General features: G+C 46.8%; 1 protein-coding gene across 3 annotated transcripts in view; it reads left to right on the top strand.

The window, feature by feature from the left end:
• The window catches only part of LOC124149365 (ribosome biogenesis protein BMS1 homolog), a 45,280-nt gene extending 33,081 nt beyond the window's left edge, over window positions 1-12,199 (top strand). For all 3 annotated transcript variants that reach the window (XM_048392715.1, XM_048392716.1, XM_048392714.1), the window contains exons 19-24: window positions 156-214; window positions 643-765; window positions 1,459-1,606; window positions 2,155-2,330; window positions 3,497-3,649; window positions 11,192-12,199. In XM_048392715.1, coding sequence (XP_048248672.1) covers window positions 156-214; window positions 643-765; window positions 1,459-1,606; window positions 2,155-2,330; window positions 3,497-3,649; window positions 11,192-11,401 — 869 coding nt within the window. In that variant the 3' untranslated portion in view covers window positions 11,402-12,199. The remainder of the gene's footprint in view (window positions 1-155; window positions 215-642; window positions 766-1,458; window positions 1,607-2,154; window positions 2,331-3,496; window positions 3,650-11,191) is intronic.
• The last annotated feature ends 2,087 nt before the right edge of the window (window positions 12,200-14,286 follow it).

The following is a 14,286-nucleotide window of genomic DNA, read 5'->3' as shown; positions in this document are numbered from 1 at the left end:
AATGCTCATGATGTTAACCACTGGATTGGCTGGTCCAGACTTGATTATTTGGAGACCCCCATCATATAGCTGGAATATTGCAGAGTGTTGCATTATACAAGAAACAAACAAACAAAAACTTGGTTCTGGAATGTTAATCCTGCTGTGTGTTTCAGGGCCTATAACCCCCCAGGGATCCGGCATCCTGGCTGTGGAGAGTGTCTCCGATGTCACTGTGAGTAATCTCAGTGTAGAAAATATTTTATATATATTTGTAAGGGTGTTTACCTCAAGAATGTGGCATATGATATTCATATCACTAATGATGTTTTGTAGACTGTCAACTTTTGCTAAGGTTTTTAAGACACTAATACCTTGAACAATTTGCTTTGTTTCCTCAAAGTTCAAGAAGGAAAAAGGATGCAATTGTCTTGAGATGCCAAGAATTATGGGAATGTTTGATCTAGTTTGGGAAATGGTTAACTTGAAGATGATCTCTTTTTCAAGATAACAGGGGCATTGGGGTAGCCTTGTGGTTAATGTGTTTGCTTATCACGCCAAATGCCTGGGTTCAATTCTCCACAAGGGGTACATTGTGTGAAGCCTTTTTTTTCCTCATCTTCCAAAGGCAAGCATGTCCACTAGTCTATATTGTATTTGCAGGCCAAGTTCCGTATAGCTGCTACTGGGGTGATCCTGGAACTGGACAAATCGATGCAAATTGTGAAGAAACTGAAGCTGACTGGCACTCCCAATAAGGTCTTCAAGAAGACAGCATTTATTGAGGTTGGTATATAACGGAATTAAGATAAACTGTACCGGCATTGTACCATTAACTCAGAGCACATCTTCCTGAGGTAAGGGAATTACCTGACTATGAATGTCCAGTTGCCACCCTTGCCAAACGAGGCTGGAATTCCGGAGTTACATTTTGGTTGGACTAACGAGTCTATGCAAAGTCCAATCAAAATTGCTTAACGAACTAGACACCCTGTTCGTAAACAACATGCAGTTTTCGGTCGACTGAAGGATTTGCAAAGCATGTGTACCGCCAGCTGGGCGTCGACAGATATTTTGCAAATCTTTTCAAATATTTATTGAAGGTGTTCAAGTGATTTGATCCACTTTGCAAGGTAAGGCCCGTTGTTCAGATCGCCTTGACTGGGTGCCGCCATTTTGTTTGAAACAAATGCACTTAATATGAGTGATGGAATCTGATTGGTCAATAGGAGGAACATAGAAGGGACATAACCCATAATAGCCACTGGTGGCGCTACGATCAAACCTTGAATTTCGAGCCTATTTCGGCAAGGGTGGAAACTGGACTTTTATAGTCAGTTAACGCCCTTGCCTCAGGAAGATGCTCATAGCAGTGATACTAGATGCTTATTCGACTGCAGTCCCGGGAATAGCTCCTTTATGTGCCTCCTAGTGCCAATTTCTGTTCCTGTTTTACCAAAAGCTGCATGGTTTTTACAGGGAATGTTCAACTCGGCGCTAGAGGTGGCCAAGTTCGAGGGTGCCAGTATTCGGTCAGTCAGTGGCATCAGAGGTCAGATCAAGAAAGCTCTCAAGACACCCGAGGGGGCATTCAGGGCGACCTTCGAGGACAAGATCTTGATGAGTGGTCAGTTCAGGTCACATACAAATAGTTCAGGTCACATACAAATAACGCAATATATTTACGATGACCCTTAGCATCCTTGGGTTGTAATTGGTCCCCGGCAACCTATGCTGCTCGTAAGAGTCCACCAGATGGATCGGATGGACAGACTAAGTGTCTGGGTTGATTGCATGCATTCGTACCCTGATGGTGTTGATTGATGCTCACAATATTGATCACTGGATTTTCTGGCCCAGATTCAATTATTTACAGACCACCATCATAGCTGGAATATTGCTGAGTGCGGCGTTAAACAAACGTCTTCGTACCCATGTCAGACCTAGAGACTGGTTTCTTATTTTGCAGTGATACTATTAACTGTTTTGTTTTTTTTTAAATTAGGTAAAAAAGGTAGATTTTAGAGACATTGTTTTGACAAAAACATGACTTCTAAGTTAAGCAGTAAATACTGTAAAGCTCAGTCAGTCACTCAAATCACACAACCACGCACTCAGAGAGTCGCATGTAGCTATTATCTCCCCTGACTGTTCAACATCTCCGTTATTCCCCAGACATCGTGTTTGTGAGGACGTGGTTCCAGGTTGAGGTACCCAAGTTCTTCAACCCTGTCACATCACTCCTCCTTCCCAAGGCAGACAAGAGTCGGTGGGAGGGCATGAAGACCGTCGGACAGCTACGCTATGAGTTGGGGGTGTCGGTGCCACAGAAAGGGGACTCCCGGTACAAGGTAGGCAGTGAAATAGCAAGCATTTGGGAGCATATCTAATCCTGATGTTAATACTCCAGGTTTAGTGTCGGGACAAACACCAATTGTATGTAATTAATGCTCAGTTGACAGGATTTGTATGTAATTAATGCTCAGTTGACAGGATTTGTATGTAATTAATGCTCAGTAGACAGGATTTGTATGTAATTAATGCTCAGTAGACAGGATTTGTATGTAATTAATGCTCAATCGACAGGATTTGTATGTAATTAATGCTCAGTTGACAGGATTTGTATGTAATTAATGCTCAGTTGACAGGATTTGTATGTAATTAATGCTCAATAGACAGGATTTGTATGTAATTAATGCTCAGTTGACAGGATTTGTATGTAATTAATGCTCAGTTGACAGGATTTGTATGTAATTAATGCTCAGTAGACAGGATTTGTATGTAATTAATGCTCAATAGACAGGATTTGTATGTAATTAATGCTCATTAGACAGGATTTTTATGTAATTAATGCTCAATAGACAGGATTTGTATGTAATTAATGCTCAGTAGACAGGATTTGTATGTAATTAATGCTCAGTAGACAGGATTTGTATGTAATTAATGCTCATTAGACAGGATTTGTATGTAATTAATGCTCAATAGACAGGATTTGCATGCTGGGATAGCCTGGATGTTAAAGCATGCTTTCATCAAATAGAAAACTGGGTTTGGTTCTTCATGTGTGCAGCCTATTCATTCCTCTGTGATATTAACTGTTTAATTGGCAGTCTAGAAGTTGGCAAATAATTATGAAAAATGTACAACTCTATGGATAACAACTTCTGGTTTATTGCGTTTACCCACACTGTATCACGTTGTAAGAATCTACATCGAAACATCGCTAAATGCAATTAAGGAGAAGTTGTTATCCATAAAGTTGTACGTTTCTCTTAACTCTCTGATATTGTTAGAATATTGTTAAAGTGGCATCAAACCAAACACGCTCACTCGGTCAGTCCTACACTGTCCATGTTAAGAAATACACAGCCTTTGAAATTCACGCTGGTCTGCTGGCCTACTTAATGGTGATGAGGACAAGTGACTATTCAATGGTGGTAGTTCAAGTAACGTTTGTGGGATGTATATAGAAACTGAGAGACCATCCAAATAAAGATGAATGTTTTATTTTTCACAGAAAATAGAGCGAATGCCGAAGAGACTGAAGCCGCTGATCATCCCCCGGGACCTTCAGCAGCGGCTGCCGTTCAAGGACACGCCGAAAGAGTTGCTGAGTCTGCCGGACCCTGTCAAGCGAGTGTCCATCATCAGGGAGCCTAAAGAAGCCAAGGTAGGATGATGGTAGAATAGGTACTCTGAGCACACTTGAATCAGGCATCTTACAGTACTCAGACTACTTGGAGTGCCGATACATATAAACATGTCCAGCTTACGTATTCCTGGGACCCATGTCACAAAGGGAGTGGCACTAGGACTGTCGTAACTCCCATCGTTTCATCTCCCCAAGGCAAGGGAGTGAACTGAGTATAGAAGTCCAGTTTCCACCCTTGCCAAACTAGGTGGAATTTCTGGGCTCGATTGTAGTGCCACCAGTGGCTATTGTGAGTTATGTCCCTTCTATGTCCCTCCTATTGACCAATCAGATTCCACCTCTCACATCACTTGCATTTGCTTTAAACAAAATGGTGGCATCCAGTCAAGCTGATCTGATCGATGATCAAGATCTCTATAGTGTAATATAACGAGACTTACCTCAATAAGTGCATGATATCACCTGAGCACCTTGATTAAAAACATGCAACGATTTGGCAAATATCTGTCGATGCCCAATTGGTGATAATCCTGACACAGGTGTAAAATGTATGTGGTCCAGGGTGTTGCTGAAGTCATTTTCAATTTCAGGGACAACTGAGTTGTTTGCTCTGATGGGATGATTTCCCACTTTAGAATGGGGAGCTTTGCTGTTCTGAACCAATCAAAAAGTTTTTTACTGATTCGGATGCGAGAGAATTGATCATATAACTGCGAAAACAGAAATAAATAAGAAGGACAATGTAGGATACCAGCCCTTTTTTATCCAAAAGATCTGCATAGTTTAAACGTTCAGAAACAGTTATGCCTTTTTCACACAGTTTGGCCATATGTCTATTTTACCATGTCAGTGTCCGCCCGGAGAACGTAAGGTTCAGGGTAAGATCCCTGGCCGCGTCGTACCAAAAGAGATTTAAAGGTGGTACTTGTTGTTACTCTGGCTGATGCTCGTCATTAAGGGCCTAAAACAAGGACTGGTCTCCTCGGAGTCAGTATACTGTGTCTGAGTGGGTTATTCATGTGGCACGATATCTCAGTGGGCTAGCACTATGAAATCGATGTTAGTCCAGACTAGTACAATAAGTGCAATAATCTTGGAAACCCCATTTCACCTCATCTCACCTCCATGTATAAGAAAGGGGCAGTCGGGTAGCCTAGTGGTTAAAGCGTTTGCTCGTCACGCGAAAGACCCTGGTTCGATTCCCGACATTGGTACAATGTGTGAAGCCCATGTCTGGTGTCCCCCGCCGTGATATTGCTGGAATATAGCTGAAAGCGGCGTAAAACTATACTCACTCACTCACTCACTCCAAGTATAAGAAAGAAAATCGGTTATTGGTAAACCTTTTGAACATGTCTGATAATTTTCACAGAAGTATTTCAGATTTTAATGTTTGACATTTCTGGTGGGCCAAAGATGGTCCTTATGCTACCCCTTCTTTTTGGATGTAGCCATCCTTTCAGTTTTTTGAATGAGGTGATTTGTACTGTTTATTGTGTATAGTTTTGGGGTTATATTACATTAAGTAATACGTTACCACTGTTATACCGAGGCTGTTGTCTCCCACAACTGCTGCTATAGCGAAATCTACCACAGAGATCTCAATTACCTCATGCAGCACGTGCGTAGCCACCTAGCTGCCATGTGACACCCTTCACTCTTGTCTCCTTCGTCTGCTTAGCAAGACGTGTTTTCTCCTGCTGAAGCGTTCCTGGAAGATTTGGTGATATTTATTATAGTTTATTCTCTAATAAACTGTGCTTTTATGGGGCGTTGCGGTAGCTACGCTTGGTTATAATTTTCCCGCCAAACGGAAAATTTTTCCCGCCCTTTTTTCTCTATACTTGCGGGGTTCGCGTATGCACGTTGTGTTTTACGTTTCCCCTGTTCTTGTATGTTTTGGGGGTTAACATAACTTATTTCTTTAATAATTATTTCTTTAATAAAAGTTATATGTGTATGTTATATGTTCACATTGCTCGTTTATTTTCTTGTGAAAATGCTCGTTTGTGAATCGTTGTGGTGCGTGCGTTGTAACCATGTTTTGTTCTTTGTTTATAGAAAACAATGTCTGACATGGATATGTCCCCAGTATCCACCCCCTCTACCCCTGCTCCTCGGAGTTGTGGGGTGTGCAGAAAGTTTTTGTCATCCCGGGATCCCCACGATCGTTGCCCGCGGTGCAGGGTTCCTTGCGGGGACACCCGGTGTACCCTGTGCGAAGGTCTGGGGCCTGCGGAGATTGAGCGGTACCGGCTGTACGTACAGTCCGTCTCCACCCCTGTGGTGGCCGGTTCGTCCGGTCGGGGTCCCCGTGCGGGTACCACCTCCTCGGCTGCGGCGGATCCCCTTGCGGCCCTCGGGCTGTCTGGGGCTTCCGTCGCCGCATTATTGTCGAAACTTGTGGACTCCAAGCTGGCGGCCTTATCGCAAGATAGGCCGCTGGCTGTTCCGTCCCCGGCCTCTTCGGTGGCCGCGGGTTCGGACGCGGGGTCCACCGGTACGGCGGCGGCTGCCGTGGTTACCGGTCCTTCCCCCGAACCGTTGCTTCCGCTATCGGTTAAGGACCGCGTTGCCATGGTGTATGACCTCTTCGAGGACATGCCAAAGCCCCTGCCGATACCGCGGGGAATCCACGGTTCCGTGGGTTCCTCCGAGGTATACGACGAGACGTCCGACAAGGCTTTCCCGGCATCAACCTTGCTGCGCGGGATTAAGCCTTCTTTGGAGAAGGCCTTCACGGCTGCCTCCGGTCGGGGTCTCCCGTTACCTCCCCCGTCGTGGAGAAAAGGGTCTTTCCCAGTACATGACCTTGCCTTTCCCGAGGCTGGTCCTTCTGCGGAAGCCCATGTGGAGCGTTTGGGGGTCCGTGCCCCACCGGTTGCCACGGTACCACAAGGTACCTTGCAACAGCTGGACACCCTCGCTCGACACTCCATGCTGGCAATGTCTCACGGAGACACATACCTGGCTGCAGCGGCCAGTCTGGTCGAAGGTTCTCCCACGGACCGAGACCAGCGCATTTACAACTGCTTGCTCGGTTTGAATGCTTCCCTGGAGTACGTTGCCGGGGCTTCGGCCTTTGTTTCCGGCACGTGCCATTTTCTTCGGCGCCAGTCGTATCTGGTTGCTTCAGGGTTGGACGCTGCTAATCAGGAGGTGCTCCTTTCGCAGCCTTGGTCTGCTCGGACCCTGTTTAATAACAAGATCCCTGGGGTTCTGAAGGAACAACAGGCCGCTGTGTCTGCCGAGGCCTCTCGGCACACACTGGATCTTGTGGGGTCCTTGCATAGGCGCCTGGGTGCCGCTCCGAAGCGGAGCGCGCCCCAGGATGCTGCATCCGGCAGGCCTAAGGGGTCGGGTCCTTCTTCCTCCGGGAAGAAGCCCCGCTCTGAGGGCTCCGGTAAGGGTTCTCAGCAGCCCTTTCGCGGGAAGAAGGGGAACTGGGGGAAGCCCAAGTCGTCTAAGGACGGCAAGGGCCCCTCCAGGTGACTCTCATTGGAGGGGTTCGTATGCCGACAGCGCCAACTTCGGTTGGCCCGTAGGCGAACCCGAGTCACTTGGCCCTGGACAGTTGCGCCTGCCGCAGCCCGTCCGGCCCCCCTCTCTTTCCCCAGTGGGAGCCAGACTCCAGACTTACTGGGAGAATTGGGAACAAGTGTTTGACGACCCGTGGGTGGTCAACACGATTCGGTACGGCTATCGGCTCGATCTCATAGCGAATCCGCCGCTCACCGTTGCCCCGTCGGCAGGTTTCTATTCGGAAACCGATCTTCCCTTCCTCGCCGATGCCATCGGCAGGTTGGTGGAGAAGAGGGCAGTTCGGGAGTTAGCTCTACCAGAAATAACACCGGGGTTTTACTCCAGGATATTTCTCGTTCCCAAGAAGGACAGTGCCGAACTCAGAATGATTCACAACTTGAAATCGTTCAACGAGTTCTACCTGCGCAAACCGCCCAAGTTCAGAATGTTGAGCTTGACGGACCTGAAAGCACTGATCATGCCGGCCGACTGGCTAGCTTCGATCGACCTGAAGGATGCTTATCTGCATGTTCCGATTCACTCGGATCATCAGAAGTATCTCAGGTTTGTCTTTCAAGGCAGGCACTACGAGTGGGTTGTACTCCCATTCGGTCTTTCATCCGCTCCCTGGCTGTTCACCCGGTTAACCACCCCCATAGTGGGGTTCCTCCACCGGAGGGGTGTCCGGTACTTCGCGTACCTGGACGACTCGCTAGTAGCAAATCGAATGTCGGACACCCTGTCACGCCATCTCGTTTTCGCACGTCGGCTCTTGGAGCAATTGGGGTGGATTGTCAATCTCCCCAAGAGCGAGTTATCCCCTTCTCAGAACTTGCAGTTCATCGGAGGTCGGTTCAACACGGTGTCCCATCGCCTATTTGTCCCCCCAGACCGGTGGCACAAAATTCAGGCGATGATTGCCAAAGTCTTAGCGGTGCAACAGACTGTTCACTTTTGGGAACAGCTGTTAGGGCTACTTGTATCAGCCCAGGACTGCACCGAACGGGGTCGTCTCCAACTCCGCCCGCTGCAACGGTTTTTAATCCAGTTGTTAGCAACGGAGGTGAACAGTGCGACCGTCGCCCTCCCGGATCGGCTCCGACCGCATCTGGAGTGGTGGACGCTCCCTTACAATGTCTTATCAGGAGTCTCTATGCGGCCCTACCGGGCCACGTTGAACCTGTATACAGACGCCTCTCTAGTGGGCTGGGGCGCCCATCTAGAGGGGGAGGTGAGCTCGGGGCTGTGGTGCGTAGACGAACTAGGTCTTCACATCAATTGTCTCGAGTTCAAGGCAGTGATCAACGCAGTCAATCACTGGAAGCATCGTCTCGTCGACGCCCGGCTCATGCTGGCGACCGACAACACGACGGTAGTGTCCTATGTGAACAAACTGGGGGGAACCCACAGTCACTCGCTACTCGATCTCACGTTCGAGTTTTACGCTCTGGTGGACAGTGTCCCGTGCCAGATACGCGCCCGTCACATCCCAGGTGTGCGGAACGTACTGGCCGATGCTCTATCGAGGCCTCAGGATCCGAGCCCCACAGAGTGGATGCTGAACCCAGTGGTGTTTCAGTGGCTGTGCGAACGTTTGGGTCGTCCGATGGTCGACCTGTTCGCACCACGGTTCAACAATCAACTCCCGTTGTTTGTATCACCAGTCCCGGACCCGAGGGCCATCGATCACGATGCTCTCGCGTTAGACTGGACGGGCTTGGACGCTTATGCTTACCCGCCGACAGCGTTGATACCACACATTCTAAGCCGGCTTCGAGGAGTTCGCTGTCGAATGTTACTGATCGCGCCCATGTGGCCGAACAGATCGTGGTACCCCGACTTGCTGACCCAGGTCACGCAGTCGCCACTCCCACTGCCTGTGAGACCGGATCTCTTGATCCACCCTCACACCCGTCAGCTTCATCCAAACGCAGGGCTGTTCAATCTGCACGCGTGGATGTTGTCACCGAGCGTCTGAGGAGTAAAGGTTTTTCTCGCCGGGCGTCTCGGGCATACGTTAGTATGCATCGTGATTCTACCCAGAAGGTGTATAATGCACGTTGGGTTATTTTCACGAAGTGGTGTTGTAAACATCACATTCATTCGCCAGATAAGGTATCTGTGCAGGATATTGCTCGTTTCATGTCTCACTTGCGAGAGACCCGGAAACTCTCCGGGGGTTCCATTGCCAACTATGTCTCGTCCGTTGCTACGGTACGGGACGTTGCTATGGGTACCAGTCTCTCCAAAGAGCCGGTGATACGGGGTATTATCAAGGGTTTCAAACAGCACGATCTTAAGAAGGGCCGCCTTCGGGCACCGGCCTGGGATCTTTCCCTAGTGTTGCAATCACTCACGGAAGCTCCGTATGAACCCTTGCATAGTGCTTCGTTCCGGCATGTGACTTGGAAAACAGCATTTCTCCTCTCCTTTGCCACGGCGGCACGTGTATCCGAAATTCATGCACTCGATGTCGCCAAGGTACGATTCGATAGGGGTGACGAAGGAGCGGTCCGCCTGGGCCTGCTCATGGGCTTCGTCGCCAAGAATCAGAGAGTCGGGCAAACGGAGAGAGAATTCACTGTAAGATCCCTCAAAGAAATCTTACATCCTGCTGATACTGAGGACAGAGCGCTGTGTCCAGTTAGGGCCCTTAAGTATTATCTTAAGGCTTCGAATGAACGTAGACAAGGGCGTGACCGTCTGTTCATATCGTGTAACCCTAATCGCACGGTTGACATAACTCGCAACTCGATTGCGTTGTGGCTTCGTTCTGTCATCAATCTGGCGTACCGGTCTCGGGGGTTACCGGTAGCGGGGTCAAACCCGCACGAGATCAGGGCGCTAGCGGCAACATTTGCCCTACACTCGAATATCTCTGTTCACAGAATATTACGAGGTTGTTACTGGCGTTCTGACTTGGTTTTTGCCAATCATTACCTCAGAAAGGTTTCTGATGAAGACGTGGAGGGGGTGCACCGTCTTGGGCCGCTGATCGCGGCACAAGCGGTCATCTAGGGGGTGTGTCCAGCGCAATTCCAAACTCCGCAGTCGTCAGTCCTTGCACGGTGGTCAATCTGGGTCGTCTCCAATGTTCCCACGCCGTGGGTACAGGAGTGGGGGTCCTGCAAACCAGCGCACTCACACCACAGGTGAGGCGGCTTTTTGTGTGTTTTGTCCTTATTTGTATTTTGACAATTATGCATTTAATTGTCTGTCGTGTATTCCAACCTTGCGATACATGCTTACGAATACTGGAATTAGGTCACGCGCCTAATGCATACTTTAAGTAGGCTTGCTCTGGGATATACGGTCTGAAGGAAATTAATTTCCCTCTTTTCGACTGTTTAACCTGATCTAAGATTTAGCTCACGCGGATACAGTGTTCTCATCCGCTGCGGCGATGAAATACCTATCCAGTGGGGCCGTTTGGAGTCACCAATCGTTTTGGCATTGACGATTGAGCCTTACGGTATGCGCTTGACAGTGCTTTGGTATTCCTATAGGGTAACGCCTAGCTAGGTGCATGCGCATCGAGTGCTTCCGCCTTGGTGTTTACTTCCGCTGGTCGGAAGGAACGCTAGCAGTCAGGATTCGGGTTGTAGGTGCTCCCCACCACCTACTGTGGTAGTCAGCCTCGGTATAACAGTGGTAACGTATTACTTAATGTAATTTGTAGAATTTTCCTATTCGGAATATTCTATAAGTAATACGTTACCACTGGGCTGCTGCCCGCCCGTCCGTCCCCCGAGCACTTGCTCTCGCAGGAGACAAGAGTGAAGGGTGTCACATGGCAGCTAGGTGGCTACGCACGTGCTGCATGAGGTAATTGAGATCTCTGTGGTAGATTTCGCTATAGCAGCAGTTGTGGGAGACAACAGCCTCGGTATAACAGTGGTAACGTATTACTTATAGAATATTCCGAATAGGAAAATTCTACAAAATTACAGCATGATTCTCTGCTTTAATGTTTCTTACCACTGTGATGTTGTGCATTCAAACATACTTCTCAACATGTAGACAATTGCCTCTCTTCAGGTTGCCAAGGTGATGAAGATGATGAAGACGCTGTATGAACACAAGCGCCGCTCAACGCACGTACAGATGAGGAGGCGGGCAGAGAAACACCAGCAGAACCAGGCTAAGATTGATGCGCTCAAGGACCAGAAACACCGCCAGGTGAAGAAAGACATCTACAGAATCCTTGGCAGGCTGGATGGCAGGAAGAAGCATAAGAAAGCTGGCTAATGAGCTCCACTACTTGTGGGGTAACAGCAGGATCACAGCACATAGATAGCCAGGGGCCCTTGGGGTTTCCAGGTTAACCTATGCTGGTCGTACAAGGTGAACAAATGGATCTGCTGGTCAGACTCGATGACTTGGTGCGTGTCTTTGTACCCTGAAGCATGGATTGCTGCTCACAATATCAATCACTTGTCCAGACTTGATTCTTTGCTGGCTGCTATCATATAGTTGGAATATTGCTGAGTATGGCATTAAACAACAAACACACGCTCACTCACTCAAACACACAGAGATAGATAGCCAGAGAGGTTTGTGGTCACTGCAAGGTCTCCATGGATGCAGAGTGTGAATAGGTGGATTTGTATGCCAAGATGTTGAAGGAAATTGACAAGAATGTGAATTAAACCATGCTTCGACATTTATGAAAGGATTTACATGAAATTAGAACTGTGAAACTATTACATACAGCCTTGACTGATTTATGATGGATTTGTCAATTGATTGATTTGGTTTTCCTTTATAGCTTTCCTGTGTAATAGTAAACTGAAATCATTCACACGTCACACAGAAGATGAAGGTTTCATTCCCATTGTGGACTTCATCTGTGACGCCTCTTTTGGGTGTGATCTGCCACGACTTGCTGCTGCAGTGCTCAAGTAGTGTTAAATGTCACTAAGGGTGCAAACAAGCACCTGATGAGATTTCCTTCAGGACTGAAGAGCATTTGGTATATCTTGTACATTAAGATCAAAGCTTATTTGTACATAATTCAAAATAAGAAAATAAACTATGAAGAATTCATTAGATGTTTGTTTATCCTTATTTTCTGTTTTGGGTAAATGTGAACCAATATCTCCCCTTTGGTCTATCAAAGTGGGAAATGTTTATACACTAGGCTTTCCTCCCACAATATGCTGATATATTCTTGACACAACTGACCACCTCCATGGCAAAGTGGGTAGAGCATCTGCTCAGAGGGAGGAAGGGCGGCAGTTCACTTGACGAATGCATGATACCAAAAGATGGCTTGGCATGACTAGCTGATTGATAGAACCCGGCACATTCTACCACCTGTCTAGGTGAAGTCAGAGTCGAAGTGGTGTATTGGGCAAAGGAACGCTATTCCTGGAACCCTGATCTCTCACCAATCGAGCACATGTGGGATGAGATGGATCGGCGCCTCCGACGTCAACCACGTGTTCCACAGACACTCCAGGAACTTCGAAACATGCTCCAGCAGATATGGACAGATATCCCACAGGACTTTGTGCGATGCCTGGTCCATTCCATGAGACGAAGATGTGTTGCTTGCATCGCAACCAGAGGTGGACACACACGCTATTGATTTGTAAATTGACATTTTGGCATGTTCATGGTTTTTTTTAATGAAATCACGCATTTTCTGAAGTCAGTATGGCAAATTAAACCATTTGAACCCTTACAGGAGTCTTTTATCTGTAGCAACCGAAATTGTTTCAGATTTGGTAAAAAACATAACTTTGAATTAAATCTTATTCAATGTCATAGGAAATTTTGTTCAGTATATATCTATGGTCACCGCCTTTAGTGGCAAATGCCTCGTGAATCAACCAACGGAGTTTTACCTTTTGTTTGTCGAGTGGGATAGTAGTGTACAAAGTTGAAAATCAAATGTTTTGACAAACTTGTCATACGTTCTTCTGATATCGAAAAAATGCAGGCAGATCCTTTGAGTTTTGAGAATCCTCACGGTACTAATTCCACTTGTCTCACATACGTTCTGTAAATATAGTTAAACCTTTCCTTGTATTGAAGACTATGATTAAACCTAGGGACAATAATTTGGTGGTTCGTACATTTGTTACACCCGTATTGTGTGCGTTTTTTATGGTGCTTTGGAATTCAGTAGAAGAGGAAAGGACATATCTTCAGTTTTTAGAGTCTTGTCAAAAGATGATAGTTCAGATGCCTGGTTTTTGCAGAATTCTACCTCACTTCACCCACTTGGCTGATAGGTGGCATTGAAGACAGCTGGCTGGGACAGACTGGGTTTATTCCAATTCTGTTTCAGTTTTTGCATTCTACCAATAGCATCACCCACCGACTTCAACCACTCTAAAAGTCATTCAACAGCTTCATCTTCTGTTTTGGTCCATTTGTGGGCGTCTGCTTCGACAGCTTCCTTAATGTTGTGGTCCCAACTGGTAGTAGGCTGTTGGCGATAGTTTTGTCCTTATATGAATAACTGACGAAGGTTGCCATTCAGCAATGGAGAAGTCACCTGTGATTATATGACCAACAGGTCATGATGAGTCTGTACAGCTACCAGGAGTTCAGTTTACATCATGAGCTGTCAAGGCCATGTTCTGCAATACGTCCCTACAATTGGAATGAAATGGATGAAATGGTGTTCGTATAGAAAAATAAAAGCGTCGGTGGTTCCTACAAAATGAAATATCGTGGTTCATTTTGGGAAAAATTATTTCTGTTTGAGATTGTTACTTGGGATTAAAGAAACCAAGTCCTTTTTCGCAAATTTCTAATTCATGAATGTGTAATAGTTTTCTGCTTTAGTGGAGTCTGTTTCTGGTTTGACCAAATGTTTCACAGAAATATCTATAACTATTCTTTGTAGTGGATATTGTGAGTGAGAGAGTTATATTTAACGCCGCTTTTAACAGTATTCCAGTTATATCACGGCGTGTCAGCTTAATGTGTGAGGAAAGCCCGGAGTGATGCATGTCTGGGGCGTTTACCACTTCGATGAAACCCACGTGCATGGGTATGGTGCTTACAAACCTAGAAACATAATCGGGGCGAACCGGGATTCGAACCCACAATCATAGTGGATATTGCGAGCTCTTGCAGTTAGATATGATTAATTTGTTCATGTCAATAAATTAATAACC

This window comes from Haliotis rufescens, unplaced genomic scaffold (assembly GCF_023055435.1).
Source record: "Haliotis rufescens isolate VD_foot unplaced genomic scaffold, xgHalRufe1.0.p SCAF_11, whole genome shotgun sequence".
NCBI classification, from domain to species: domain Eukaryota; kingdom Metazoa; phylum Mollusca; class Gastropoda; order Lepetellida; family Haliotidae; genus Haliotis; species Haliotis rufescens.
The sequence above is the reverse complement of the archived record's forward strand: the minus strand, read 5'-3'. Positions and strand labels throughout refer to the sequence as shown.